The sequence below is a fragment of the Siphateles boraxobius genome, unplaced genomic scaffold, assembly GCF_051911475.1.
Source record: "Siphateles boraxobius isolate OS27281-9 unplaced genomic scaffold, OSU_SipBor_1 130, whole genome shotgun sequence".
In the NCBI taxonomy this organism is placed as follows: Eukaryota; Metazoa; Chordata; class Actinopteri; order Cypriniformes; family Leuciscidae; genus Siphateles; species Siphateles boraxobius.
This window is the reverse complement of record NW_027508734.1, coordinates 29321280-29348891: the sequence shown is the minus strand read 5'-3', so window position 1 is coordinate 29348891 and position 27612 is coordinate 29321280. Positions and strand designations below refer to the sequence as shown.

General features: G+C 38.6%; 1 protein-coding gene across 1 annotated transcript; it reads right to left on the bottom strand.

Annotated features, from left to right (window-relative positions):
- Positions 1 to 1556: 1556 nt before the first annotated feature.
- kiaa0232 (KIAA0232 ortholog) lies at positions 1557 to 24380 on the bottom strand. The gene is made up of 8 exons (XM_077229068.1): positions 24146 to 24380; positions 11269 to 11816; positions 10772 to 10912; positions 9400 to 9469; positions 9208 to 9295; positions 5531 to 8843; positions 5210 to 5318; positions 1557 to 5021 (listed from the first exon to the last, which is right to left on the bottom strand). The coding sequence occupies exons 2-8, from the start codon at positions 11500 to 11502 to the stop codon at positions 5005 to 5007; spliced, it is 3972 nt and encodes a 1323-aa protein (XP_077085183.1). The 5' UTR covers positions 11503 to 11816; positions 24146 to 24380; the 3' UTR covers positions 1557 to 5004.
- Between the last annotated feature and the right edge of the window lie 3232 nt (positions 24381 to 27612).

Genomic DNA, 27612 nt, shown 5'->3' with positions numbered 1-27612 from the left:
ATTGGAAGTAAACAAACATATGCGAATCCATACGTTTTCTCCAGTGTAGAGTTTTTTTTTCTCTCAGTGGATGCATAAAAATTTTGAAATTACCATCACAGATCTTTTTTTTATTTTATTTTATTTTAAAACTCTAGACCTTTCTAATGATTTAAAGGAAAAAGCGATACTCAACCAAAAAGGATGGGTGTTGTTTTGATTGTGATACGTGATATTGGGCTATATATAAACAAAATTGACAATGTTAAGCAAGAGTATTATGTTCCAGTGTGCCAGTCAGTCAATGTTTGGCTGAAAATATTTCTTGTTAAGGTTTGGATTTTGCGTGCCCTGTATGGAACATTAATGTCTTTTGTCAGTCACATGCCTGTTGGTTGTTTTCAGAGATGGGAACAGATGTGTAATACTAGTGCTACAATTTTGTGGCCTGTGCTACAAAACTTTCAACCTCTTTAGCACCATAACATGGTGCTGGGCCTGCAAGCTATAACATTTTATTAGGCTTACTCAAAGCACTGAGTGAAAATAGTATGAATATTCTTTAAAAGGCAAATTACAGTTTGTAATGTCATTTTCTGTGAAAAGTCGTATCGGAAAGTCTTTAAGGTCAGGGATCCACTAACAGATTAAGCATTTCCCTCTGCCTGATTTTGTCATAACCAGCACTCTTAAAAAATAAGCTGTTGAACGAACTTAATTAAATTAAGGAAAGCTTTTCCACAAAATTGAATTACATTTTACCAACAAAATCTAATTTGGTTGAAATAATTTGTTGTAATCTTGCTGTATGAACTTAAATTCATGTTGTCAAGACTACTAACATAATTGTGTCATTCCTACTAGATTCCTATTTAATTTTTGTCCTGTCTAATATCAACAACATAATAATTTAAGCTAATTTGACTCTACAGTTGCTTCCAATGAAAGAAGCTACAAGAGTTTGATTTAATTTAATTAATTTTTTACACAGTAATGTTTAATGACTTGTTCTGTGTGTGAGGTTTAATACATGTAGTGTATACTGAGTGCCACAGCCTAAACAGAGTCGTCACTCTTCTGCATAATGGTAACCACAAAATTCAAAAACATTAAGGAAAGTCCTCTAAGTTTCTAACATAACTGAACATTAAATACTAACAATATCTTTACATTTAATGAAAAATACATTAAATAACTAAATTTAGCCCCCTAATGCAGTCCCTGCAAAGCATGCTGGGAACTGCAGATCCACTGCAGTTAGTTGTCAACAAAAATGATTCATGTAGTTTTCACACAAATTAATGAAGTAAACTTCAGTTTTGAATATATTCGGTTGATTGAACACAATTAAATTAAGCTGTGACAGAATATTAAACAATCGTGTTACTTTGCCTTATTTTAATTAATTAAATTTAACAAGAGGCAAAAATCATTTTTTTGAGTGAGGTTGGCTCAGGGTCAGAACTTAATGTGTAGTGTACCTAGAAAACCAGGCCAATAAGCTACCTGGGTATTGATTGTATAAATCAGTATTTTCAGAATATTTCTAGCCGTGCCTAAGAAAGAGAACAACTATGAACTTTTTTGATGTTTATTAAAGGTTTAGAAACTTCACAATGGAAACAAAATGTACTCAGATGTACATGGCATTAGAACAATGCAACCAACTTTGTCTGTGTTGGGGTTCGGTGACTTTCATCAGGTATTCAGAGGAAAAATACAGGTTTGGGCTCCAATTAAGAAGCTGTCACAGAGATGAAATGGAGAGAATTTTGCTTTAAAAGTTTTTCAACATTGCAATCAAAACTTAAACCTGTAAGTATAGACTAGTCATCCTCTCCAAATGTATTGACCAAACCAAAACCTAAGAATGCAAATAATACAATTTCTCCCACAGACATGAGTACGTTCTCCAGCAATCATACCACCTCACAAACAGAACTAGACTTGAAAGATAAAGTGTCACTTTTTTTCATTTTAAAATTAGTCTGTTCAAACTAAAAGAGGAACTGATTCAAATGTATGTAACTGTAAATAATCTGCTTATGCTGTTTTGTTATATTTCACAATCACACATTCACTATAATATTTATGCATTTTCTCAAAATGCTTAAATTTGAAAAATGCTTTTGTCCTCTGTCACCCACCCACCATAAACAATTTAAGTTACTTAATGAACAAAAATCCAACTAATACAAGAAACAACTTTGGAGGATGGCAACATTTCACTCCAAGGGCTAGACAGAACAAGAGTCAATTTAGATTTTGTAAGTGATGCCAAAAATGTGTAATTGCATTTTGGAATCTCTGACAGCAATTTAAATTTGAAAAATGAAAGTGAATTGTAACATGTTAATTGTCAACTAAATAATCCAATAAAGGCACCCAGGTGCTGCTCTACCCAGTTATAACATACAGTAAAATAACTTCTTTGTGCCTTGTTTTCTACCACTAAACATTTCTATTAACTGGATATTTAGGTTCTTTGTAAAACAATAATCACACTCCCATAACCACAATGAGGAAATAATGTGGGGAAACAAACACAAGCCGTTTCAAACTGGGTCATACAAAATCATCTCTCCAAGGTTATAGTCTGTGGCCATTTCTATACAGTCTAGGATCATACACTTCAAACCTTAGACCTGTTTCTGTTGCAGACGTGCAGACAATTTGCTTATACACATCTAAAGATTACATCTTAGACATGGTGTATGAATGTTAGCACCGATATATAAAATACTTTTTTTTTTTTTTTTTTTTTTTTTTGCAATTCAACCCAAAGTGCATCTCAGAACAGGTCAACAAAATAAACTCTTGCAAAGGGGCTTTTTTTTGTTTTTTGTTTTTTTGGGACATTTGATGCCAAAGCAAGTTTAAAAACTTAAATCCCTGTGCCAAATTAAGGAATCGTTTTTCAAAGGAATTTTTTGGTCAATGCTGATGGGGCATTATTATTTTCCATTTCATTGTCACATTCAAATTCCCCCTGAAAATATTTAAATAGTAATGCTTTAAAACAAAGTTTCCCAAATTGGTACAGGAAAAAAGAAAAAAGAAAAAAAAAAGTACTAATTTTTTTTCAAAAAAAACAAAAAAAAACATATAGGGTACTTTTAAAAATGTAAATTTTAGTAATTTCTCACTTGTAATGTTTGTAACAAAACTGAATCGTCCAGGCTAGATTAAAGCTATGTTCGATCTGTTAAGGTCAAGAAGCAGACAAAAGGGAATAGATAAGTCACAGGTGTAAAAGATGGTATTAGATCACAAAACAAATTTAGGATGGACAGGATTATGCATTATGAACAAAAGGGTTAAACCATACCCCATTCCACCTTTCATTCCACAGCCATTAAAATTATATAGGCAAGCAACCTTTCAAACTTTGCAGGAAAAGTAATTTGGGCCTTATCCATACGAAAATAGAGGGAAATGAGTTTAAATTAAAGTAACATTTCAAAAATAAACCATCAAAAATAAATAAATGTATGTTCGACTTAAACACAAAAATACATCAATATCATAAGGTTGTAGAGTTATTGTGTGCCAAAATACTATATTGCTTTTATAAACCCCTCTTCATATTAAATCTTGCTATAGGCACTGCCCATGCCATGAGTTCACATTGAAACAGCCACAGATTTCTAAAACAAGGAGGAGGTAAAGAACATGAAATAAACAACCTTCAAGCAATCAAATGCTGTGACTGGAAATTATCAATTTTCCTGTTAAAAAATAAACAAATAAAGTAATCAAGCCATGTTATATTCAGTGGTCACAATTTTGTTGATTAAAGAAAGGGGAAAAAATTTAACTGAAAAGCCCAAAATTTACACTAACCTTAAAGAAACAATACATAAAGTTATGGCTACAATACCAAACTGCAACAGATATGCACTATCAACTGTAAGTTGTAAAATAGTTTTTTTTTTTTTAAGACTTAAACAACTTATCTGAAATTATATATTTGGGTCAAACTATTTTTCCATTATCTGCAACATATTTTACATGCTTTCTAGATATGTTGCCATACTTGTATTCAGGAAAATGTTAACTATTCTTTGACACCACAACTCTCTCCAAAATTAACTTTTATCAAAAGGTAACTTCACAAATCAAACCAAACTGACAATAAAAAAAAAGTTAAAACCTGAAATGAAAAAAATAACCTAGCAAATTGTTAAACCTTTATCAAAATGGCTGTTTTGAAAGGGAAACTCAAGAAAAGAAAGCAACTTCAGATTTCAAGGGTAAAGCTCTGTTTCTACCTTAACCTTCTGTTTTAAATTATCTCAGTTTTTAGTTTGCTTATTGTTTTATTACACTTTCAATATATTACCCTGCTTTATTTCTTTAAGATGCTTTCAAAGCAGCATGGTAGGGGACAAAAGCAATTTTCTTTCAACACACCAAACCTCACACAACTCTATCCTCTACAAGTAATTTAGAAGGAAAAAATAAGACAAAAAGAAAAATTATCCGGCAGGGGAAGGGGGTGTTGCAATTGTAGTGCTTTCAACCTGACTTCTGAGTATTCATAGTTCGGTCACAGAAACTTTGACTATTAGAAGGACTGAGACTAGGTTCACAAGCACATGCACAATCAGTAGGACCACAGTTATAGTGTATCCTAGATCAAACATAAAAGTGAAGCTAAAATCTATAAGGGGTAAATAAAGAACAAATCTTAATGCTTAACTATGCCTTTTTATTCTTTTCAAAATTGATCAACCTTGGACTTAACAGACTGAAACAGGTCTATAATATATGCTGTTGACCAGAATCATCTTCTGTATGTTCAACCTATTGCCATGTTTTCCTCCCTCTATGTGTTCAACTTGCTGATACACCATTTTAGATCAACTGAGGAATAATAGGGCTTAGGACAGGGTGGTTAAGTAAGAAACCACTGTGGGCCCTGGGCTCACTGTTCTTGTAAGGCTCCTCCTATCCCTCCTCTGGTTTATGGTTGAAAGTGATGAGGAAAATAGCATTGGTATGCCTCCACGTTAAGCAGAAGATTCATACATTACTGCTTCCTAAAAGCAAAAACACAAAAAACACATTACAACATTTAATATTATGCCAATTCCATTCAATGTAACGTCTACAACATTACATTCAAATTAATCATTATTATTATCTATTATAACTTAATGGGTTTGTCAAAGCAGAGTACAATTAACTTCCCAGTATCTAAAACTGTTCAATTGTGTATTCCTCTTACCTCCACACTGAGAACCTGGAAATAAAGGAGAACTTAGAGTACTCTGCCACCAGCACTCTTCTTGCTGCATATTATTTAAGCACTGTTCTCCAAAATTCAACAGAGGAAACTGTTGAAGTAAGGAGAAAAGTAAGGTTTTTTTTCTTTTTGAAAGTTTTTTTAATCACTAAACAATATGAAGTACAGTCATGGTATATGTGAATTCAGAAAGTGCAGGTGATACCAATGTCTATATTAACAGCTAAAGACATGCTAATCTATTACAACTGTCCATATGCATACATGTATCTGAAGGTGACAGACTGGCTCTGTAGTACTTACCTCATGCATATCTTGAGCAACATCAAGTGACTTCCCAGTTTTAGGAATCTGATCAGCTGCAGCACATTTGCAAGACTCTGTCTCTTTGCTGCATTGTTCTTGTTGAACAGAGGACTGCACATGAGAACATGGCGCCGAAACCACTGCCGTCTCACAATCTATGCAAATCTCTTGTTCAGAAATCGGCAAAAGGGTGCTCCCACCCTCCTGTGAATCGAGTGACGTCTGGGCACTCTTCTCCATGCCAGACTTCTTTAATCTGGGTAGGAACTTACCAGACTCCAGCTCAGATTTCCCATAGTAAGGACCCTCACACTCTGCGTCCTCCTCGAGAGGCTTGAGGTCAGCCTCTGGGTCATCAAAGAGGTCTGCTTGACCAATTGGAAGACTTGCTTCCTCTTTCTCAGACTCTACATCTGACTCACTGCACCCACCTGGAGACAATTCAGAGGCAGATATTGGCCGGAAATGGGTCCTTGGGGAAATTCGAATGGCCCGATACTGAGTCCGATTGATGCCATATAACCAAGGGCAAAAGGGCTCATTGTCTGAGCATAATATGGATTTTGGCTTGAATCCCGGGCTGAACGAGGCCATATCCTCTGGCTCAAAGGAGCACTCCACATGCAGGACCTGGGAAAAAGGGTTGTTTAAATCAAAGGATGAAAATGAGTAATCCAGTCCTGACTCTTCTCCACGGAACCCTCCGCATGATCCCAGTAAATCTTCATGGAAGACAACAGAAAATCCCTTATTCAAACCATCCCCTGGTCCCTTGGAAGTCTGCTCATTTTGACCAAGGGACACGAGAGGTCTCCACAACGGCCTGTGGCCAGGAGCAAAGCGACTGCTCGTGTTCATGAACACATCCGCCCCTGCAATGGTTACCATGTCAGAAGATGTGGCAGCTGCACACTGCAACAAACTGCCACAAGCATCACCAGGTGGAACCATAGCCCATTCTCTGTCGCCACTTAGAGTCTTCAGTTCTCCATAAACCCCACCGAGGATAAATGAGGTGCTGTCCTGTGAATTACAATTCCAGGGCTTTGCCGGTGTGGTGTAATCCCCATCATTTATTTTAGAGAGCTTGTTTTTAGTAAGTCCCTCATCCTCTTTCTGCCCATCCCAAAGATGATACTCCGAACACTGCACAGCTTTCTTTTGAATAATTTCACCTTTTACATCCTTGTCAAGACAGCTGCATTGGTAGCCAGGAGCCTCCTCTGAAAAGAAGTGCTCCCCTGTATTCTTTACCCCAAGTGTTAAGACACAGTCTCTGTCTCCAATAGCCATCCAAATGTCTTTTATTATCCCTGAGGTGTATTCATCACTTTGTTGATTTGGGACATCTGAAAACACAACAGCATTATAGAGTTTACTCTCATCCTGCTCTAATGCTATGCCACAAACAGACTCCAATTTCGATTTCTTATTGAAGGGCTGGTTGGACTCTGTGCCTATATTTGTTTCTTCCTGCTGGTGACTCGAGTTCTCTTGAAAGAAATCTAAAAGCTCCTCCTCTAGGCATAAAGGTGGGATAAGGGAGATACAGCTGACCTCTTCATTGCCCAACAAAACAGATTCATCTGCCAGTGCATTGATCTGCTCACTATCTGACCTTGTCTCCTCTGAGTGGGACCATGGACTGCAGGTCCTCGTTGATAAGTTAGAGCAGTGTTCTGTTTCATCAAAGGCACTGTTTTTGGTCCAAATTAGCAAACGGGATTGTTTGTTTCTTTGTGGATCTAAACAGCTACTTGAATCTACATTGTCCTGACCTGCTGTGAGAGAGTCACAGGGAATAGAAAAGGAAGGGCTATCATACTGCAACTCAAAAAGTGAAAAGCAGGAGTTTAGGTCAGAGATGCTACCACTGGCTTCTTGGAGATGATGCCCTACAAAAGCTCCAGATAGTTTGCTAAAATTAAATGGAACACTGTCCAACACTGGGGAGAGCCTGACTGGAGAGTCACCAGGACAACTTTCTCCCTCCAAATCCTCCAAGCTAGAAGATGAACAGCACTCCCAGACTTGGGCAATGGTCTCCATATCTTGAGTGATAGAAACATCTGCTTCTGAAGTTCCCAGAGAATCAACCCTTATTGCACTTTCCCCTTGCAGCTCAAGGCCATCTAAAACTACACATCCTGCTTCAAAGTGTTTTCGCTCAATGCTCTTCTGTCGAATCATGTTCAGGATTCGACTTTCTTGTACCGCATCTGAGGCACTAGGATCCAATATGGATTGATAAAGATCAACTTCATAGAAGTGAGTGAATTCAGAAAGATGCTCATCATCTAAATCTTGACCATCTTCAGGAGGATGGCAGCTTGGAATCCCATTCAGTTCAGGAGCCTCTTCGTCACCTTCACCAGGCACTTCAATGAAGTGGCCATCCACAAAAGTGCCTGCTGCAAGGTATGTCCTTTGAAAACAAGAATTTGCAATGCAGATTCCTTGAATTCTCTCCGATAGACAGTCCACATCAATGGACATAGCTAAGTCATTGGAAGAGTCTTCTGTACTCCGATACTTTGTCTCCAATTTACTTCTACTGAGAGGGACAAAGTACTCAGAGATGGGCTCTGTGTACCAAAGAGGCTCCTCCATATATTCTTTTTTATTGGCCTCTCCTCCTGACTCCTGTGCCTCAACTAGATTAGCATCTTTGCGGATCTCCCTCAGAGGTCTCTTGCCTTTTTTCATGTAGTGCTGCTGCTTAGGTGGGCCTCCAGTGGTACTGACGTTGCCACGTGCATTTTTCCGTTCCTCTTTGTCGATGACTTTTAGGGCCAGTTTCACCTGTCCACTGCCACTTCGGCCTCTTTTGTTTCTACTGCTGACCTCTCGAGACTTGTGTCTTATGCGGACTGCTTTGCAACTAGGGGTCTGGTCACCCTGGTTACCACTGGAGCTTGAGCCAGCCTCACTCGAGCCAGAGGACCATGATCTGGGACGGAACCTTCCCTCAGATCGGTGTCTGGCCTGCCTCTTACTATGAGGTGCAACCTGATCATCAGGCACTCCTGTTGCGCTTCCATGGAATCGGTTTTCCTTCTCCCTCTTAATGCGTCGCTGCTGGGCCCTCTCGCTGGTTGTGGTGGTGGAACTGGGTGCATCAACTGTTCGGTCTTTAAAGGCTTCACCTTCGCTGGTGCAGTCTTTTGGAGAGGATGTGTCTGTGCTTGTTTGAGGGACAGCAGATGATGATGAGCTGGAATATGTGCAGGCTTTAGCTTTGTTCCACACTGTCATAATTTCTTGGAGACAAACAGGTTTTTCTGACAGAGGTGGAAAGGCTTCATAGTACCTAAGAGGGAATAATAATAATAATAATAATCATCATCATTTTACTATAAATAATAAGAAAATTAAATAAGAGCAATAACTGCATTAGGTCATCTTAATGTTGCTATCTGAGACTGCTGTTGTAATCATACAAAAAAAATCTCATCTCTATTTACTATGTTATGCAAGTACACTCACTAGGCTCTCAAAACAAAACACTGCCCATTAACTTTTAAGCATGCAGCACACAGACTATATATTTAATCACAGCCTTTTCTGGTTTAATAAAAGCTACATGACTATAAAGTCATACTATTCATTATTTACATAGAGATCATAACCCCAGCTGTGTAACAATCCACATTATTATTACAGGCTTTACTTACATCTCAACCTGGTCCTTAGAAGAAAGGGATTCATCTGGTTCAGGAGACTGAGATATATCAGATTTTTTATTTCCTTGCTTTTCTTTTTCTGTAAGACAGTAATAGTAAATCAATTTAATTGAATCACTGCGATACACGGGTTACAACTGTAGTAGGACAATGCAATTTTTGCATAACCTGCATGAGACCAACCTGCATGTTTATTTTGAATATCCTTGAGTTTAGAGCAAAGCTCCTCAACCAAGCTTTCAATTCCAGAATTCTGAAGGAGAACAAAACAGTAATTTAAACTTAGTTGCAGGGAAAATTATACTAATCGCTGTTCTTTGTGATTTATAAATTAATAAATGGATTTTAAAAAAATCAACCAAAAACAAAAAACAGAGAAAAAACAGTTTTCATAAAAATAGTAGGAACTAAATATAAAATTTGTTTTAAAAATTACTCTGATTTTTAAGCTCCAAATACACAGAAAACAATCAAATTAACCACATTGTTGAATAATTGTGAACTAGTTCTGGTGATTTTATTTTGTAAAGAAATAAGCATAATCACTGTTAAAGGGTAACAACCTTAAGGGTAACAACCTTAAAACAACTTTTTTTAAATTAATGATCTGTAAGACTGGGGCTTTATTAATGCAGTTCATTGATTCGAGTACATTTGACGTTTGGGTATAAAGTGTTTTAATTCTACAATATATGGTGTAAAAACTTCTGAGTGCTGCCCTCTTCAGGTTGAACGTTGGCTATTGCAGTTGAATTTTCCTATTGGATGTCACGGTACTGCGTGACATAAGCATGGACCAGCTCACCACGCCCTTGCCTACAGAAAGACGCGGGTCTCAGGTGCCCGCCCCCCACACCCTCCGCTGGGCTCTGCCCACTTTTCCAGCATTTTTCAAATATTGCCAGTGGGTGGAGTCAGGCTCTGACCAGGGGTTGAGTTACCCTTTAAACGCTTTTAGGCAAACCCACATTACTAGAGCCCTAAGTGGATTTTTTTTTTACAGTATTAGGCCCTGTTTACACGAACGGAAAACACAGATATTTCCCTGCGGTTTGGACTCTCGTTTACACGAAAACCCCGTTTTTTTTCACAGAAAACGATTATTTCTAAAAACTCTGGCCAAAGTGGAGATTTCTGAAAACGCCGGTTATGTGTTGTCGTGTCAACTGGGAGAAACAGGGTTTTAGGTTCTCAAACGTCACATTATGCGCCAAAAAATGCTTAAGGTCATGTGAGCGCCCTAAGTTTGCAATTCCGCCCATAGGTTTGGCATAGTTATGATGGCACTCGACAAATACGCCGGTTGATGTAAATGACAACTTTTTTGAAAACACTTTTGTGTGCACGATGTTATTATTGAAAACGGAGGGGGGGAAATATTTGTTTCTCTAAATACCCGGCTATGTGTAAACGAGGCCTTAATGAGTGCTATTCTTGATTGTTTAACAATTCTTTGGTCCACTAATCCCACAACACAAACTCACAACAGTGGTGTGAAAAAAGGTTGTAGGAATACAAAACACATTTGATAAATTCCTTGAAGTAAAGGTCTTACTTCATCAGATGCTGAACGCAAACATTGCACAGCAGCTTGTTTCTTCATCTCTTCAAGACTAAGGTCAGTCACTCCCTTCTTCTTGCTCTTTCCCCATTTCTTCCCTGTTCCTTTCTCCCAGCCCAGGAAGATGTCATTTTCCTGTGCACAAGGAAAGTTGCTTAGTATTCATGTTGTTTGGTGTTTTTTTAATCTGAATAATTGAATGCAAAAAAATAAAATAAAACTGAGAGAACTACCGGTACTACTAAATACATAAAATATATGAAATGATCCTGTATTAACGGATCAACCAGCATTCAAAATTCTGCTAGAATGATTTCATTAAAGTTGGTTTACATTAAAAACAATTGTGACTTCATAAAACGTACTGCACACCTGTTATACACTTTTACAACTTTTACAAAACTGCTGCTTTAAGATGTTTTATTAGAATTGTAGTCACTTAAAATATTAAAAACAAAGAACAACATTTTTCTGAAACGTTTTCACTATACCTGGTCCTGCAGGTCATAGTCATAGTTGTCGTGCAGTAGCAGACTAAGGACATAGCGGGTGTAGATCATTGCATCTATGCCACATTTCTCCAACTCCTGACCCAGCCAGCTCTGCACTGGCCCTAGTGACTGCAGGGAGGACATCTCTGAGGAGGACACAGGGCCTGACAAAGGGAAGGCCCGCGAGACTCTTTCAGGAGCAGGGCCGTCTGAGTCTCCACTCATTGGACGCATGAGACTAGGTTGGAGACATTCTTAAATGCAGCTGCATGTTCCCAGGTGGACATGAAAGTGCAAGACGGAGTGGTATGAAAAGGACAGAGCTGATATTATAGTAGGGGAGGAAGAACTCAATCCAGCAGGACAAACACAGGAAGGTCTACATGAAGAGTCATGTAGATTCTTCTGTATATTTGTATTGCTGTAAGCAAGAGAGAGGCTCTAATCTTCAGGCATGGCTTTGACCACTGGAAGCTAACAGCTTACTGAATAGGCTCAGGTTCACTCATAAGGGTTCATCTTGGAGGACAGCTGGTTCCAGGCTCAACCTGAGAGAGTAAAAAACAACAGCCTTTAGTTTCATACTAAATGTTTTTTGCTCAAGAGCAATTAATATACCAAGTCTTATTATAGGCCTAATCCACAGTCTTTCAAGATATTAGTCTAGAAAAGACCTTTGTCAATCATCACAGCAGCAAAGAGTGATCAGAACTTCAGCTGGCAACAGGCTCTTGGCAAAAACCCCCGAACCAATTTAGAACACACGACTTATGAAGACAAGACCTGAAAATAGATAGTGGTCCATAATGCAAAGTATTTCAAGGTGCTTTCACAGTATAGATTTTAGGGCAGACCTAAACTCTTTAGGGTGTTACGAAAGTGCAATGAAAGCCCTTTCTGAAACTAAGTGTGTCATGGCATTCAAAGGAAAAAACAAATAATTAAAACAAAATAATATTGCATGTTGATATTTTGAGACTTTTAATGCACATTCGGTTGATATTTAAAGTCAGTTTAACAAAAATCTGTTGTGTGTGTTGCAAAAATTGTTTTATTACAAATTATTGTGGATTTGTACATTTCCTTTGCGTGCTGTAGCTGAGCATAACATTGATAGCATCCACCCAAAATTGATAATGAAATGAGAAAATGAGACAGAAAAAAATTTGCAGAATCCTGTAGTGTTGTCAAAAATACTGACTTCGGTACCAACTAAGTCAGTGAAGACAACATGTTTTTACAGTGTTGATCATTGTAGCCAATCAGAGACTTATGTTGAGTGCGTGATCACAATGGCCAATTGGAGGTGTTTAGGAATCCGTTCAACAACGCTCAAAATGCTAGAGGGAAATGCTGGTATCATCACATTTTTAAAATTTCAGTAACAACTTACCGAAGTAAGTACTTTTGACAACACTACTATCCTGTAGCCTAACTATGCTTTTCTATAAATCTGTGACTCTGATTTATTTTAATTGTAACATCATGTAATACTACAACTAACTATTACTAATAATAATAATAATAATAACTAAGCGAGTAAAGTTCTTAAACTTTGAAGTTGGCTTGAAAAAGCCTTTGAAATGTCTGAAAGTTTGAAATAACTTTGACAAGTTTCAAGTTTGAATTGAATTGGTGAAACTGAAGTTTGGGACAGCAGGGGAACACACATTTCTAGCATGAATTACCACATGGTTAGCATGTTTTAACATGTTGTTAGCATAAATTAACATTTCGCTTGCTTTTTTTAACATGTATTAGCATGATGATATTATGTTTTAACACAGTTGCTAACATGAATTAGCATGTTGCTAGCATGGTTTAACATTTGGTAAGCATGTTTTAACATGTTAATATGAATTAAAATGTTGCTAGTATTATTTAACATTAATTACCATGTTGCTACCATGATTTAACATGTCACTAAAATTAACATGTTAAAATAAATTAGTATTTTGCCAACATATTTTAACATGTTCTTTGTATGATGCTATCATTTTTTAACACATTGTAACACGTCACTAACTAGAATCTAAAATCGATTCACCTAGCAATCACCATTTTAAAATTTACTTATTTTTATTACAGAATCGATATTTATTCAAATGAAATCGTTTTATATTTTTCCTTCCATATAGATGAGGTTGACAGAAGTTAGACACTTTCGTTCCAACAGAGGATAAAAATGTTTCGTAATCTGTGTTAAAGTGATGTAATATCCCTCTCAAGTGGATGCGTGGAAGCGACGTGAGACATTGCACTGAAAAGCCGTCGTGCTACTCCTATGCTGAGAGAGAAATACGACAGTAGAGCTGCAAGATTAATACTTAAAAGACTGATCTCGATTCAAACACCTACGCGATCTTCTTCCTTTTCGTCTGTCTATTAAACCTTTGACAAAATCATAACGCAACATTCAAATCTGTGTTGGCTCTGCCGCTGACCCAGAGAGAGTAGTCATGAAACAGCAGTCTTTTCAACCTCATAGTATCATTATTTCTGATACAATAGTTCAAATTATCATAGAAGTACTTGGATAAAAGTTCAAATATAAATACTGATGTAGAAAATGCATTATTTTAAGTGACAAATTATAGAATACATTGTTTCATTTACATCTAGCTGAAGCTTTTATCCAAAGCAACCTACAATTGCTCAGGGACACATTGGTGTCTCACAGTGGATTCGAACCCGGGTCTCTCACACCAAAGGCATGCGTCTTATCCACTGCGCCATCACCACCGGATGGTGACAATTGACAAATGTATTTGTTATTGAATCTGAAATAAAAGTCAGAAAGATGTGATACATTTGTTTTGTAAATATGTATGATTTAATAAGTGTATGATTTAATAAGCGTGTAAACAGTGGGATTAATTTCACCTAGCAACAAATGTGTCCTTATTGATTTTCTAATTCATTTGGAATCCAGGTCTGACACATAATTTAATCTGTAGTTAACACCTCAAAATGTGGTTTTGGAAAAGGAAAACATAAGTACAGTTTGTATCTGCTCTTGGCACCTTGTATCACTATTACAAGTGCTACAGCAACAACATTTTGGGATTATTCAGCATTGTTTTTAAGGTGAGGCTTAATATAGTTTTGTATGAATAATATGTTGAATACTGGAATTTAATGCAGTTGGAATAAAAAAACAGTTAAAATTAAAGCAGTGCTCTGCAGTTTTGGCAATTTCTTCACTGCATTCTCGCTTTTTGCTCGCTGGTTTCTATATAGAGCTCCCCCTACAGCGTCGGAATAGATATTTGACAACTCTGTCGTAAAAACTAGTTGGTGACTGTCCCTCCCTCCATCTTCTCCCTCCGGTCATGTGCATTTGTTTTCAAAGAAGCCGGCTCACCCATGACGATATGGTGAAAAACTAGCCAGCCGGATCCTGGATGGGGACGTGTATTTGTGCAGTGCCGTAAAGCAATTCGTTACATCGCGAGACCTGATATTGCGCAGTATTTCCTGACGCTGAGGCCGGTGAAAACCACCCAAAGTTGCAAGGGTGGTTTTTCCACTCACATGCGCTAGGGGGAAGCGAGACGGCCACATTCAACCCGAAAAAAGTAATATAACCATTCCAATGACACCGAAGCTGTTCAGTAAAGGTAAATTAAGCTAAAAAAACTACATAGTTCCCCTTTTAGCAAAAATGTATGAGAGGCTATATTATGAATACAGACACAAATCACAAGAGGTTAGGGCTGCACGATACTGGAAAAAACTGTCATTTGATTGCGATATTTTGTTTTTCTGCGATATAGATTGCGATATGAAAACCGTTTCACCAGATGAATAGCTTTATTTGAAATGATTCATTCTAGAATGATTCGGGTGATTTTGCAGAGGAGTGAATCTGCATTGAAAATAAACAAATTACAAGCATAGATAAATTCAATAGAACAAAGATGCAAATGAAAAACAATGCTTTGTTTTTCAGGTAAATTTAACAGTATTCAGGTATAGAAATTGAATAATCAAATGTAAAATAACACTGCATAGTGAATCTTTGTTAAAGATACAAAAGTGATTCTCTTTGTATTTTGTTGTTAAAATAACATTAAAGATACAGCGGAATATTTTCTTTTTCTGGGTGGGTAGCCTATACTATTGGTCCACCTAAGTGTCAATCATTCCGGTGATATGTTTACGTGAGGCCGTCGTACGTGCTCGTCCCTTCTGCGCATGTGCACTTTCAGGTGTATTATGTGTGATGAGTAGGGATGGGAATTGATAAGAATTTAACGATTCCGATTCCATTATCGATATTGCTTATCGATTCGATTCCTTATCGATTCTCATTGGGTGAGGGAATAAGTACAAATGTGTTTGTTTGTATTAACTCGCTTTAATATCTGATCAGATGACACAGCACAGAGTATTAGTGGTTTGAACCTACACTGGTCTCATGGTTCAGTTCGATTACGATTATCATTTCATCGATTCAGTTCAATTCGATATCTCGATGCATTACGATGCACTGCATCCAATTTTCAATTTTTCTTCAAAAGTGATGTGCGCGTTCGCACGCGTGTGTGTGTGTGTGTGTGTGTTCGCCTGTTCGGGAAGTCACAGTGACAGAAACAGTGACATTCCAGTTAACGTTTCATGGGACTAAAGTCTGTTTATGCCATTAAGAAAATGAAATTCTGTCAAATCAATTTTGTTTTAAAGAAATGTTCATTTAAAAGCAGCGCTCATTCATCAGTGTATAATGTTACCCTGAGACGCGTGCATCCGTCAACGAGTCCGTTGTTGAAGACGATCATCCATTTATAATCACGCGATTATAATCATGCTTACTCTAAAGCAGTCAGACTCTGCAGGCGTTATAACAGCTCGAGTGAACACGGCTAACGTGGTATTTCAAGTTAGTGGTATTTCCTCCTGCATATTCTATTTGTGCGTGACATGAGCGCACACGCACTGTCTCTTCTCCAGGTCGTGCTTACCAGGTTGTTCATAAAACCCGAAATGTGCCCAGATGTAGGCTTATAAAGTAGTTGGAGCATTTTTAATTACTCACACTCGCGTCAAATGAATTGCATGCTGTGTGGCCAAATGTTTCTGCATAATGGAGGTAGTTCCCTTTGACGAAATTGACCGTATTGTCGTCTTTTCGCGTGAAATATAACCAAAACAACGTAGCGCGTGTGTGACGTCATGACACATTTGCAACGAGCGGAACCGATAAGAGGAATCGTTAAGCAAGCATGCTAACGGTTCCAAGGAATCGGTTCACTGGGCACCGGTTCTGAAGAAGAACCGGTTCTCGATTCCCATCCCTATTCTCCACAATCTTCCTCATGGTCCGGTCACCTCTTCTCGTTGTGCAGTGTTTTTGCCACACTTTTTCCTTCCCACAGACTTCCCACTGAGGTGCCTTGATACAGCACTCTGGGAACAGCCTATTTGTTCAGAAATTTCTTTCTGTGTCTTACCCTCTTGCTTGAGGGTGTCAATGATAGCCTTCTGGACAGCAGTCAGGTCGCCAGTCTTACCCATGATTGCGGTTTTGAGTAATGAAACAGGCTAGGAGTTTTTAAAAGCCTCTTTTAAAAAGTATCTTTTGCAGGTGTTTAGAGTTAATTAGTTGATTCAGATGATTAGGTTAATAGCTATTTAGAGACCCTTTTCATAATATGCTAATTTTTGGAGATATGAATTTTGGGTTTCCATGAGCTTTATGCCAAAATCATCAGTATTAAAACAATAAAAGACCTGAAATATTTCAGTTGGTGTGCAATGAATCTAAAATATATGAAAGTTTAATTTTAATCAATACATTATGGAAAATAATGAACTTTATCACAATATGCTAATTTTTTGAGAAGGACCTGTAAAAGCACTTTAAAGGGTTAGTTCACCCAAAAATTAAAATGATGTCATTAATGACTCATCCTCATGTCGTTCCAAGCCCGTAAAACCTCCGTTCATCTTCGGAACACAGTTTAAGATATTTTAGATTTAGTCCGAGAGTTTTCTGTCCCTCCATTGAAAATCTATGTACGGTATACTGTCCTTGTCCAGAAAGGCAATAAATACATCATCAAAGTAGTCCATGTGACCTCAGGGGGTTAGTTAGAATTTTTTGAAGCATCGAAAATACATTTTGTTCCAAAAATAACAAAAACAATGACTTTATTCAGCATTGTATTCTCTTCCGGTTCTGTTGTCAATCCGCGTTCACGAGGCCAGTGACGCTGCTGACGTAAGACGCTGCTGACGTGTTATCTGGTGCATCCGTGTATTCGGGTTCAAATAAATATTTCTGGTTAAAAAAAAATGCAAGTCTTCCCCTGTGTCGAAATCCTTAGACATGTTTGCACAGATTGTTTTGTTTAGAGCGTGCGTCTCCCTCAGACTGTAAACGAAGCTCGGGCGCACCAGATAACACGTCAGCTCGTCTTACGTCAGCGGACTCATGGACGTGGATTGACAACAGAACCGGAAGAGAATACAATGCTGAATAAAGTCGTCGTTTTTGTTATTTTTGGAACAAAATGTATTTTCGTCAATATTAGGAAAAAAACATGAACGAACTAATTAAAATGAATTAATAAATAATAACATTGAAGCTCTCTCTCTCTCTCTCTCTCTCTCTCTCTCTAATAACTGCATTAATATATAAAGCCGGAGACACACTTATTGTAAGGACTTATTGTATTGTTATGAATGTAATTTGATACTTTGTTATGATTGATCATGCCCAAACGCGTGTTCAGCGCGTTCAGTCTGTGTTTAAAATCTGCTGCAGTCGATGGAAACAGAATGTTTCAGCCAGTCGTTAAGTATGTCCAGCATTAGTCTGCTATCAGTGGCTCAAACCTCCGTTACTAACTCTAAAATGACGTTTTGGAATTCGCAACGGAGGCGTGGGATTAGATGCGCAATAAATTAGTCCTACATACAAGAGCGTTTTAATGACAAAAACTTTACAAACGTCTTGAAATACATCATTTGAACAATGTTTCGATGTGTGGTAACTGTAGTATAAGCGGAATAATTGATTTCAAGCCATTGAATTATTAGAAAAATAATGCACACCGAGGACCACCTCGGGTGTGCATTATTTTTCTAATAGTTCAACGGGCTGTCGTCAATTATTCCTTACTTCCTTTATGGGTTGGGTGTGAAAGGCTCACCAATTATTTTAAATGAGACCAGAAAGTGGAAACTGTCAAACGGAAGTAACAAGCTCTCATGGAAGCATCTATTTATCTGCTTGTCATTTATCACTTTATCTTTGAATTGGTTTCATTTAATAATAAATCACCCCATAGCTGTAACTATATTGTTCATTTTAGCACATTTGGCATGATGTATTGTCCAATCGTAAACCAGGATAGGAAATATGCATTTTGTAATTATTAAGGTGTGTTTTGTAATAAGAATAGCTTAAATGAAAAGTATTCTGTTCTCATTTTGAAAACTCACAAACCACTTTCATACATTACAATTTAAATTCTAAAAATAACTTTAAAGACATTATGATTTGGGCTGGAATGATGCGTCAACATAACCATTAAGCCCAATTTATACTTCGGCGTCGAACTCACGCCGTAGCTTCGTCGTAGGTTGTATGGAGTACGCGTACCCTGACGTCCACCTCTCCAAAAATGTAACGAGTCAATTCTACGCGGACGCAAGCGATGCGATTGGTCTGCAAGAACCTCTCCCTCTGCACGTGTAATTGCACGTTAATGAGGACAACGACGCAGAAGTATAAATGAAAACCAACGCGTAGACTACAGCGTAGAGGCTCCAGTGTAGGTCCGACGCGGAAGTAGCTATAATCTGTCAATTTCCGTGGAATGCGTCGTTTCGTTGTGCGTTTATGTTCATCCCTAATGATGGCGACTCCGACACTCGGGCATGGTGAAAATCAGCCGTTATTGCAAAAATATTGAGCCCGATTTAAAGTGTGGGAGTTTTTTTTAGCCGAGAACAAATAAAATGGTGCTTTGCACGCTCTGTAAAACGGAAATGGCCTACCACACCACAACATCTATGCAGGATCATCGGAAAATAAAACATCCCAGGACTCCTCTACCTCAAAACAACGAGACAACAGGGCAAGTCTTTGGACATTTATTATGGTGATTTTTTTAACGCAGCACAAGAATATGGTTGTTAGTCCCATATTTTGTGCTTAATACAGCTGCGTTCATACAGCATTCAGTTTTATACGAACTTCAGTGGGTAGTTTCTGCAACCACTTGTAAAGCATTTAACGCTGTTGTTGGTAATCTAAAATATCTAATGGATGAACACCCACCATTATTGGACTCATTTATTTAACGCGCTGCCAATCGTTGTAAAACTTTACGGTTTTATGAAAACCGCCATGTTTGACACTGTCGCTAGTTAGAAGAATGCGGTCGTGACTTCAGCTGAACAACATATTTAAGCAGCTACTTTAATCATCTGAAGAACAAAACATTTCAGGACTCACTTGTAAGCAACTGCTGCTGTAAATCCCATAAAGTGATTGTGAACGCTGTCATAGTTACACTTTCCGTAATTAGGCCTAAACTGCATAAATCTTCTCATAAACAATATCATTAGGCAAAAGTTCATACATAGATTAGTTACAGACCGGTTATTATTTATTGGTAAATTAACCAAAGGATCAATAGACTATTCTGAAATAAACAACGGATTAATCTATCCGGGAAAAATAATTGATGGATTAATTGAATTTTTTTTTTTTTTTTTGCTAGTTCCAGCCCTAATTACAATATTTCATATAAAAATATAATAAGTAAGTAAAAATAGGTAAAATATCTTAGGGATGCACGATATATCGACCATATATCGATATCGGCCGATAAATGGTCTTTTTTGATGTTATCGTTATCGATCCGATAAGAAAATTTGGCCGATATATCAAAGCCGATAGATAATAGATTATTTACTTCAGTTGAGAGATGCGCGCTGTTCGCCATGATGGTTCTGAATGATTGGATTCACTTCGAAAAGGAAGATACAGTTCAGTGCAACATGTGCAGCACAAATCTGTCACATAGGCTTCATAACATTATAATAAAAACGCCTGTAAAAGAATGTTGTGAATTCTTGTTCGCCAGTGTTTCAACGCGACGAGCGCGTTGTTTTGGAAAGAGCGCATCTATGGAGTTAAGCCTTCATGACAAGCATAGTCAAGTTCTCTTGAGCATTCGCAGCATTCTGTGCCATTGTAAGTTGTAATATGTTTATTTTGTGTATATATATCTGTATTATTATATATATTATATTATCCTATATTATTAATCTAATATAGGATGCGTTTGGTTGAGTTAATGAACGATGCAGTAGAGCTTCGTTGTACCGGTGATCATCTTTATAGCCTATTTAGCGTGCGCGCAGCTCAAACAGCAATGCACATTCCTAACTATAATTGGGACTGTCATATACATGCCATTATAATGAGAACACTATTGTAATAAAACGTTGTGAATTCTCTGGGTTTAGTTGCCGTGTTTCAGCGCGTTGTTGTGGGAATAGCGCGTCCAGAACAGGGATTACTACAACATTGTGACCAGCACAAGTTCGATTGTGCATTCACGTCATTTTGTGCAGATAAGTCGTAATATAAAGTTGATGTAAAATAAATATCTGATTAATCTCACATATGATGCGTTTCGTGGATTTAAACAGCCTGCTAGAAAAGTTCTTCAGTTTCCCGGTGCTCGTTCTCTTCAGCTTAAGCACGCGCAGATTGAACAACAATGCAAAACATTAAAACCTATGATTGGGACTGTCATATAATTATAATTGTATTCACTATTGTAATAAATTTGTAAATTCTTTGGGTTTGCATTCTTCAGCAACCGTTGAGTTGATTAACCTTCTAGCAAAGCGATTTGGTTTAACGTTCGTTCTCTTCAGCTTCAGCGTGTGCAGCTCACACAGCAATGTAATTTGAAACAGTAACTAAGCTATTAAAGATTTTTACTATCACTGTAATATTAAAAATGTTTAATTTTTTTCAAAAATATTGTGTTATAATTAATAACTACCATTATTTTGTTCTCGTATTATTTTCATCAACGATATGGTTTGATAAAAATAATTTCCTTATTGTCCGTGCAGAGGCGATTCCATTTTATTGATCCATTTTGTTTCTTTATATGCAGCCCAATGTTATCCAATGACTTGTTTGCATTATTTAGGTATTTTATTTTTTGTTAGGCAATAGATTTTTTGATAACACTTTACAATAAGGTCTCATTTGTTAATGCATTAACTAACAGAGAGCAATAGCCTTTGTTATAGTAGTTAATAAAATATGTGTGTTCATGTTAGTTCACAGTGCATTGACTAATGTTAACAGATACAACTTTCTTAAAAATGTCTTATAAAATTGTTGGTTCATGCTAACTAATGCTAACAAAATTAAACCGTATTATAAAGTGTTACCATTTTTTTAATAAAGAAAGTTGCCCATAGGAGTGTAAAATTTATTTTAAAAGTTAAGGAATCTTACACTGGTTCAAACTAGGCTATACTGTATTGTAAATGTTTGATTTATGTTAAAAGTGTTTGAGACGAGGCTTTTAATGGTGAGCCTTTTGTTTATGTATACAGGCTATCAAAGTATATACATTTTTTTAATTTAGATTTATCGGCCAATATATCGGTTATCGGCTTTCAAATGTAAAGAATTATCGGTTATCGGTATCGGCCAAAATGTTCATATCGGTGCATCCCTAAAATATCTCAATCTTAAATCTTTCATTGAATGAAAAACAGCAGCTCTATTCACAACCTCCCTTATTTGTGAGTACGAAATTGACAATATTCATTTCTGAGTGAACCATTTTGGTATTGCCCAAGGTATGAGCAGGACGATCAGCATGCCTGGAATGTCACTTTAATTATGAGTTTTTCTGCTCTTCTTGTTATGCAAGACAATACATGAGTTCCAAAAGGCAGTTTAAAAGAAACAGGTCCAACATGTCATTACTCTGTATGATGAGCATTTCGAGACAAACATCAAATGCTAATTATGCCCCACAACCTAACTTATAACAAGGGTTATGCCTTCTACACACAGGTGCACAGTCAAGCATACTCAAGGTGCAGCTTTCTGTGAATAGGGCAAACTCTACATGAAAAAAAAAAAAAATACGCAACCACTGTAATTATCAACGCACTTTCACCCAAGACTTAATCTGTTCCCAAAGCATGACCCCAGCATTTCATTTTCACCATAAGCAGAAAATCCAAGCTTGGATATGCTACAACTAAATGTGGACATTATAATAGGAAGAAAATTAATTAATTTAAAAAAAAAATCTCTCCCTGTCTGACATAATACATTTTTGTGTTGGAGTAGACAAGAAATTTGTTTCCACTCAGAAGAAACTGAAAAAGGTCCGTCACGCCCATCTTCTGTCGTCACCCCTCGTCATTTACAGTGAGTGCTGAGTGTCAGTGTATTGAACAGCGCTTTCATTCACTGTCACTGACCAGAAAGAAACACACTTTAGTTTAGCTTTCTGCCGTCATTAGTCACAGAGGCTTCAATGTTTACATACAAAAGACGACTATTTTAATAGTTTCTGAAATGGACGCAGAATTCATAAAAATGTATCTTTAAAAACGTTTAAAAGTCTGTCAAGATTCCACACCAACAATATCCTGTAGGACAATTCAGATCATGCACCTTTTCGTTCGTATTACCGTAACGGATCGGAGTGCAAACTTGCAGTATGCCCTTGACGTTTGCCCCTTCATATGGCTTAAGTTAATCAAGTTAGAATGTAAGCTTTACGACTAGTTATTTGTCATGTATTAAACGACCACCTGAGGGCAACACGGGCCCCTGATGTCTCTATAATATCTGTTTAAAGATTGTTACCGACATCAAAATACGCATTGTTTAACAATGACAGGAAAACAGCGGAATGACAGGACGCCAGCTGACTAGCTACGAGCTAACGTTAACAATCACCTGACTCAAGCCAGAGACCAGAAAACTGAATAATACTGAAGCATTGAATACAGAAGTCACGTTTATATCTCCCTATCATTTCAGTAAGCCGAACGACAAAATAAATGAACATGGACAGTTTATTATTTTAATAAAGGTTTCTCTCCACGGGCCATTATCTATGAGCGCATTAGACGAAGAACAAACCACTTTCCCCTTACTCAGCATGATTCAGCTAACATTAATGTTATCCGGCTGCTAAACGATACTGAGAAAGTGCAAGATATAATCTTGTGCAAAGTAACTTTCGGACTGCCGCTCTGCTCCTTAACCAGCCCAAGTTACAAAGTGATTCCTTGGAACGATTTCCTCACAATGCACAATAAGCTTCCTTTTCATGTTGTGAAACGCGTGATTTGGCTTTATCCAGTGGGCAAAACCAATGTTATCGTCGTCTAAAGTGTCATTCTGACACATTCGAGATGTAAACAGATGACCAGTCCGCTCATACAGTATTGTCGGCTGGTTAACTCGGACACCATTTTACGCAAGAGTGAAACGCTAGTCCCGGTTTATCACTTCCTCGAAAAATACAGGCAACGTAAATATTTTTGCTTCACAACAACCGACATAAAACGGTCTAAATGAGTGCTTCGTGGATTCAATTCAAAAGCAAATATGTCTACAATAGGAAAAAGGACGGTAGTAACCTAAATAATACGGGGTAGCGTTAAGCTAGGCTAGTGCACCGTTGTAGCTAAACCGGGGAGGAGGCGCGGCTGATTTGCCTGGCTACAGACGCTTGTAATACTTGACAAGACGGCCTAAAACATCAGCTTTCAATTCAAGTCGTAAATGTGGAGCATTACCAATATATATAAAGCGCAACATATTGAAAGGCAGTTTAACATGGTGAAATAATCTTACCTGCTGTAACCCTACGCAGTGTGCTAAATAGCAGCAGGAGAAGCGATGACTTCTCTCCCGCTGCCGTTGCGAGCTCGAGCTCCGAAGGTCCGCCGCAATCGCGTCACAGATTTCAGGCGCGGGGTAAAATATGTTACGTCCTTAACTCGGGTTAGGACGCAGCTGACGACATTTTGGATCAAGGTGGACCTGCATCATATGTCTCCAAACATCATATGACAGTTCCGGTTGAGCCAACATGGCTGAGAAGGAAGGACTTTAAAGGCGATTTCAGACTCCATTTTACTTATCTCCAGGCAACAAGACAGATTACAAATGTGTCGCCATGGCTGATATCCCTCCGCGAGAAGTTGCATCAGAGAGCCCGAGGTCTTTTCGGTCTATTTACAGTTAAATAATTATTACCATTAGGTTAGCAGCCCTTTAATAAAGTGTACAGCGTACATCTGCACAAAAAGCAGATGTTTGCAATCAGCAATATTTCGAATATTGCTGATTATAACTTTGCGTACAATTAAATTAAGTAAAATTAAATTAAATAAAAACATAATTCTATCGTCATCCCTTAGATTAGAGTTAGATTGCAAACATCTTAACTACAAGCCTAATTTAGTGAGCATATACAGGAAAATAGCAAAGCATGTGCTGTAGTAGGCCTAATGTTACTTGAGTTAATCGAGTGCTAGAAATATGGCATTTCTGCATTCAGAAAAAAATGACAAATACAATTAAAACATTTTTTTTCTCAATTCTAATATTTTTCCATCACTGTACTCCGTAATATTAAGATAAAAATAAAAATAAATAAAAAATCCCCCCCAGTAAGTCTCGTCAAGCAGCTTTTGTGCCTTTGAGCTCTATTGGGCTGCAGGCTGCCCACCATACAGGGAGCTCCCCTGTCATGACACGGATTCGGACGCTAAGGATGACTGGAGCCCTCTAGCGGTATCGTCTAGTTCATCTGAGAACTAAACTACATCTGAGAACACCATGGTTCACTTTCGTTCAGTCACTCCGAGTTACGTCAGTGACTGACGAAATGAGGGTTTCGCTTAGAAGCCTATCACCTTCGAGTTCTACAAAATGAGCCAATAGCAAGGAAATGCCATGGGTCTGCGGAATTTGGATAGCACAACTCCGCCCCACCGCGTGGGTATAAAAGGAGGGATGCTGGCAATCTCGCATTATGTTTTTGCTTCGGAGCCAAGAGCTTCTCTTCACTCCTCTGCAAGCCTGTGTCTGAGATCTTCGATACTACGAGACGAGTTGCTCTCCAGTGTGTTGGTGCAACAGCGCGTTCCAGCGAGATCACATTGCCTGCTGCTGGCCTGTGCAGTGATCTGCCAACAGTGGGTGCGCTTCTCCCTGGGCGCTTCATCACTCTGCTGAGCTTTCTTCCTCTCACAAAAGAGTCACAAGACACACCTATGCTCTGAAGTGGAATCTCTTCGTCACATGGTGTACTTCTCGTCGAGAAGATCCCAGAAAATGCCCGATCGGGTCAGAGCTCTCCTTCCTCCAAGAAGGGTTGGAACAAAGGCTGTCTCCTTCCACCCTGAAGGTTTAGGTGGCTGTGATCTCTGCGCACCATGACCTTGTGGAGTCAAAAACAGTAGGACAGCGCGACCTGGTTTTCAGGTTCCTGAGGGGTGCGAGGAGACTAAATCCTCCTCGCTCTTCTCTTATACCCTCTTGGAACCTCGCAGTGGCCCTGCAGAAAGCTCCCTTTGAGCCATTGCGATCAGATGAGCTTAAGTTCCTGTCTATGAAAACAATGCTCCTGGTCGCTTTGGTCTCCATCAAGTGGGTAGGGGACCTGCAGGCATTTTTGGTTGACGAAGCGTGCCTGGAATTTGGGCCGGCTAACTCTCACGTATTCCTGAGACCCCGGCTTGGATAAGTGCCCAAGGTTCCCACCACTCCTTTGAATGATCAGGTGGTGAACCTGCAAGCGCTGCACTCAGAGTAGGCAGACCCAGCCTTGGCACTGCTCTGTCCAGTACACGCCCTCCATGCTTACATAGACAGAACGTAGTGTTTCAGGACCAGCTCTTTGTCTGTTATGGTGGGAAGCTGAAGGGAATGCCTCTCTCCAAGCAAAGCTAGATAGTGGACGCCATTGTCTTGGCTTACCAGATGCAGGGTTGACCATGACCCCTTGGAGTGAAGGTACACTCCACCCGGAGTGTGCTTCCTCTTGGGCTCTAGCGCATTGGCGCTTCGCTAACAGACATCTGCAGAGCTCCACTAGCCAGTATGTAGGACCTGCTCGGTGTCACCGCTTGCTGCGCCATTCCACTCCACGGACTGGATACGTGCGCTATTTCACTCAGATGAGTTCTTCTTAGACCCTGAGTTCCTCCTGCACTGTTGATGATGTCACCAGAGTGCATACCCGGTTCGTCAGCCCTCGTGATTGGCTAGGTGTCTCCATGTGCATGGTTCCCCCGTTGGGCAACCCCCACATGTGTATTCTCACAGTAAGTCTCCTCCGAGCTCGTGTCTTTCCCTTGCCTCGAGGTTGAAACAATCCTCCTTGCGGGCTGGATCCCGGCCTCGGGTCATATGTGTATTCTAAGTAATCCTCCTTACGGGTAGGCGCTGTGTTACATATTCCTCCTGGGATATGCCACGCAGTGTACCTTGGTATTCCTGCGTTAAGCCTTGCCCTTCATCTGTGCTAGTCTCACGACAGGGAGCTCAGTCTTGCGCAGGGCACTGGAAGACAGCCGCTGTGGCGTGATTAAATTGTAATTTCACCAGTCACTGACGTAACTCAGAGAGGGAGATGTTACGTCCCTCTGCTACAACCGCTGTACCACTAGAACGGCCTGGAGTTCAGTCTCGGCTCCTCAGCAGGAAAACATAATGAGAGATTGCCAGCGTCCCTGCTTTTATACCCCCTCGGTGAGACGGAGTTGCGCTATGCAAATTCCGCAGACCCATGGCATTTCCTTGCCATTGGCTCTGTAACAACTGAGACAAATCAGACACAAGTATTTGTTATAGTTAACAAATAATATTTAAAACTCACTCTGGGATCTGTGGTCCCATCCCCCAACAAGGGCAAGAAGGGGCTTTGGTTACCAGACAGAGAAGACAGAAACAGACTTTAAAACAAACTTTGCTGCATTAATCATAGATGAACGGATCTATAAATAAACATTCACCCCATAAAATTATGTGAATGATTTACTGTTTTGTGTAGTGTCTTTTAATTCTATTAATTTTCATTTTTGATAGTGTGGATTTATGATAGAACCAACGGTCAATGTAACCTCACCTATACCATGTTTGGTCTCTATAAATTGGTACTTTGAAGATCGAAATGACTGTGTACATGATATGTTGATAACAACAACATATTAGTATTACAAGAATCTTTCATAGTTTCTTCATCAGCAACCAATCCAGCTGCACATACAAATGAGCACGCTTGAAACAAAGATCCATAAATCAAATTCTCC